Source organism: Lipotes vexillifer, unplaced genomic scaffold (genome assembly GCF_000442215.2).
Source record: "Lipotes vexillifer unplaced genomic scaffold, Lipotes_vexillifer_v1.1 scaffold242, whole genome shotgun sequence".
NCBI lineage: Eukaryota > Metazoa > Chordata > Mammalia > Artiodactyla > Lipotidae > Lipotes > Lipotes vexillifer.
The window spans coordinates 856976-861153 of NW_006771376.1; the positions used below are offsets into that span (position 1 = coordinate 856976).

The window sequence follows — 4178 nt, forward strand, 5'->3', positions numbered from 1 at the left end:
GGGGGGGGGGTGGCCTCCTGCCAGATGAGGCTTAATCTGGGTCAACTGTGTCAACCCCCCGGGACTGGGAATGAGAGCCAGGCAGCCAGTGCCGAGGGAGGACAGGACACCTCAACCTCAGCAGCCCCGTGTCCATACCCTGACTCTGCTACCCTCCCTGGATTCCCCACTGCCTCCGGAGTCAAACTGAGCCTGCCCCGGGCCTTGGTAAGCTCCCTCCCTTTCCCACTTCGCTGCCTTGGCTCAGGGTTCTGCTTTCCAGCGTGTGAATCCACAAGACGCTGAGCTGTTGAGCTCCTGCACGTATGTCTGCTTGGGGCAAGCAGCCTAGGAGGCCCCGTGTGCAGGCAGGCACTTCTCGTCCTTCCTGGTCCGCGGGGCTTTCTGGGTAGACGATGGATGAGGCACCTGGGAAAGACACATTCATTCATCCCTACTTAATGCTTTGGGTGACTCCATGGATGTGGAGAGGCTTTGTAAAGTATAAAGCGCTGGGCACAGGAGGGACCTGAAGTGACAGCTGGCCTGGGGTGAGGTTGCAGGAGCAAAGAGGACCAATTGCTAGAACCTCAAAAGTAGGGAAGGATTTAGAAATTACAGTCAAGGATACCAGCAAAAGCGAAGGCTTAGAGGTGGGACTGGACTTGAAAGGTGAAGTGGCCTGTCTCATTCTGCAGGAAGTGATAGATCCAGGACTGGAGGAAGCAAGAGGGAGACAGAGGTGTGGAGTGTGGGACAGAGGTAGGGAGAACACGGGGTCAAAGGTGACTGCCCCTGTAGTTCCAGACTGGCTGTGGGGCTGACAGAGGGAAACAGCCACTCGGAGGGGAACCGAGAGGGGGCTAGAGTTATAGGGAGGCAGTAAAGGGAGGTGAGCACGCACTGGAAGAGACGGTCAGCCTTGGCTTTCCCCACAGGTCACCGAGGGCCCAGAGGAGCCCACGAATACCTCCCAGAATGTGGACTCTGTCATCAGCCACCTGTCTCCCTCTCATAAGGAGGTCATCACAGTCACTCTCCATGGGGCCACCAACCTTCCTGCCTCTAAGGATGGCTCTGAGCCAAGGCCCTATGTGGTAGTGTAAGTAGCTGGCTGAGAGTGAGGGCAGGGGATGGTGTCCAAGCTGGAGCAGAAACCAGGGTATGGATATTTGGGATATGAGCACCCAAAGGGCTGGGGAAGGAGGGAAGAGCCACTCCGTGATCCCACAACCAGCTGACCAGTGTTTGGCCACAAATCGACCTCAGTGGGGCAGGGCCCCTGGATGCAGAGGCCTGGGCTGGACTCAGTGGGAGGTGATGGTCAAAGAAAAGAGAAGGCCTAAGGGCTGCCCTCCCAGCCTCTGAGTGCCCCATCTTACCATGCCCAGTCCTGGGGTAGGATCCTCCTCCTTGGCCCCCACCACTTCTCCTGTCATTTCTATTATAGGTGCTTCCCTAGTTCCTTCCGATCCTTTAATGCACGCTCCCCTCCAACCAGCCGGAGTCAGGGTACACACTTCTCACAGCCCGGTATCCAAGCAAGGCCTGCCATGCCATGTCCACTTCCCACTTCATGGGCCTCACTTCTCCTGGAAGGGTATCGGGGTGACAGAGTCTCCGTCCAGCCAAGCTTCTGTATGGATGTTGGATATCTACTCAGTCTTGATTATAAAGCCCCGTGCAGTAATCCCCTGCCATGAGCCTGCCATCCCTTAGCCCCTTCTGTAGACACTGGGAGCCACTGGGGCCTCCCCACCAAGCTACCTACCCCTCCCCTCCTCCACCAATACCAGCAGCATTCAGTGCCTGCCTACAGGCTTTGCGCACATTTTCTTTTGGGGGGGTGCCTACGCCAACATCTGCCAAAATCCACTTTCAAAGCCTTGTTTGTGAGCCTCCTCTTCCAGGCGCCCGTCCAAGTTGAGCTCTCTCTCCTTTGGAGACGGACAGCAGTGGCAACACTGGTCTGACGTACTTTATATAAATGAAGTTATGTGCTGCTCCTCTGTCCCCTAAACTGGGGCTCCCACGGACAGATCCCATGTCTCCCTCTCCATTTCCCCAACAATATGCCCGGTATAGGCCTGAGCACACTTAGGGGGTCAAGGAGTACTGAGGCAAACACCCCAGGTTACTGTGACAACCCCTCCCCAACACACACACACACACACACACAGTGAAAGTGGGATAGATGAGGTGCTGGAGCCCAACAGGTGAAACGCTTGTCTCCAAAGCCCCATTTCCCCTGCCCAGCTCCTCGGCCCTCCCCTCCCCCGACTCCATTTCCGTGGTGAAGGACAGGTGGCTGAGAGCAGGCTTGGCAGGGAGCTCGCCTTCTCCCCTCAGCTATTTCCATAAACCAATTATCGCCGATCATCTCGGGAGATTGAGGCCCCGCCTATCACCAATCCAGCTTGGGCGGTGGGGCGGGGAGTTGGGGGGCCCGTGGCTCCTCGACAGAGCCACCGCGACCCGCGCCATCACCCGGTTGCCATGGGAACGCGCAGCGGGAGCCAAGCCGCGGAGCCTGGGTGAGGGGTGTGGAGGGGTTGGTGGGGCGGGGGAGGGCATCCGTGCACCCATCTCCACCCAGAGAGGGGGCAGGGAGCAGGGCCTAGGCGAGCCTGCAGCCTGCGTTCCAGGGCTGCGGGCGGCTGAGCTGCCACCAGCCGAGGAGGTGCTAATGAGATGCAAATGAAAGCAGAAGGGCGGGCTTCTGAGAAAGAAGGCCCAGCTGTCAGGACCTGAAAAGGGCTTTCAGTGCGAGCCCCCAGCCCGAGGCAGGAACCCCAGAGGGAGGACCGAGACCCTCAGAAGCCCTAACCCCTGGAAAGGATATGATATCCGCCCCTCCACCATGTCTGATTCCAAATACACAGTAACAAAGCAAATAATAGGCATGAGCAAATCCACCAAAGTTTTCATTTTTCTCACAATGAATATTTCAATGCTCAAAATATATATTATATACTATATATATATTAAATACTATTAAATCATATTACATAATATATATTGAATAAATATAATTTTACAGTCTTTCAAAGCATTTTTTTCTCATCTTTTGGTTGCCTGTGTTTTGGTGCCCTCAGCTCGGTCTCCTGGCTTAGTTTCCTACTTTCTTCCATCCCATTTGTCTCACCTCAGACTGGGAATGGGGTCCTGGAGGTTCTTGTCTCTGCCTAGCTCCCTCCTCCTCTCTGGGGTGTTGCATCCTCAGCAGGCAGGCCCGTTGTGGGGCCCCAAGGTGGGGGAGGGATGAAGCACAGGCCTGAGAGTGCCCCAAAGCCACTTACTCAACCCATTAGTGAGGAGCAGAATAGGGTTCAGGTCCAAGATGGGGCCTCCCTAGTTTGGGGTGTAGCCACTTCCCTCCACCATGCAGGCTCTAGCCTTGAGCCAATCTAGTAATAGGGTGTGTCCTCCATTGGCAGCTATGACAGACCAACAGGTCCACTTGGCTCATCTTGTGGTTGGTTCTGCCTCTTTCCAGCTAAGCCATTGACTTGCTTCCGACCTGACCCCACTTCTCCACTGAAATAGCTGTCTCTGAAGTCACCAGAGATCATCATGCCTAGCTCTCCTTCCAATGGGTATCTCATCTTTCGCGGTCTCTCGGTGGCATTAACCCCTCAGGACCACCGATTGTGTTGGCGACCCTTGCTTTTCTTGGCTTCCAAGATGCCCTACTCTTATGGCCTTCTATGTATCTCTTCAACACTTCTACCTGGAATTAAATGTTGGCCTGTCCCAGGTTTCAACCCTAGGTCTCTCTTATTTCTCTATACTCTCTCTTCGTGTGAGCTCATCTGCATCCTGGCATCAGTAATCACATTCTTTTGCCCCCATCCAATCCATTGCCAAGTCGTGTCAGTTCCTCTCCGATCTTGAATTTATCCACTTCTCTCTGCCAGCTCCACCACCTGAGGTTACTGCACTGTTCTGCTCTTGGTACATCTAATATTGCCCCTCTTCAAACCCCCTTCAAAGGCAGGTTACCATTCGATACTGTGGTGCCATAGTACCAGAGGAACCCATTCTTTGAACCCGTCACATTGCTCTCAGGGTTTGAGGATTCTAGGCCCAGTATGGTTGGGTCTTTGTCAGCCCCTCCAGCTCCCCAGCAGCATGACCCCACCTCCCTCTCTCTGCTCCAGCCACACCGGATGGACAAACATCTCTCAATGCTCTGAGCA

The 4178-nt window shown here is 54.9% G+C and overlaps 1 protein-coding gene across 1 annotated transcript in view; it reads left to right on the plus strand.

Moving 5' to 3' along the window:
* Window positions 1–4178, plus strand: part of CCDC33 (coiled-coil domain containing 33) — a 117696-nt gene that overhangs the window by 22980 nt on the left and 90538 nt on the right. The window contains exon 3 of the mRNA XM_007446714.1: window positions 918–1081. Within this exon, the coding sequence (XP_007446776.1) occupies window positions 918–1081 (164 nt within the window). The remainder of the gene's footprint in view (window positions 1–917; window positions 1082–4178) is intronic.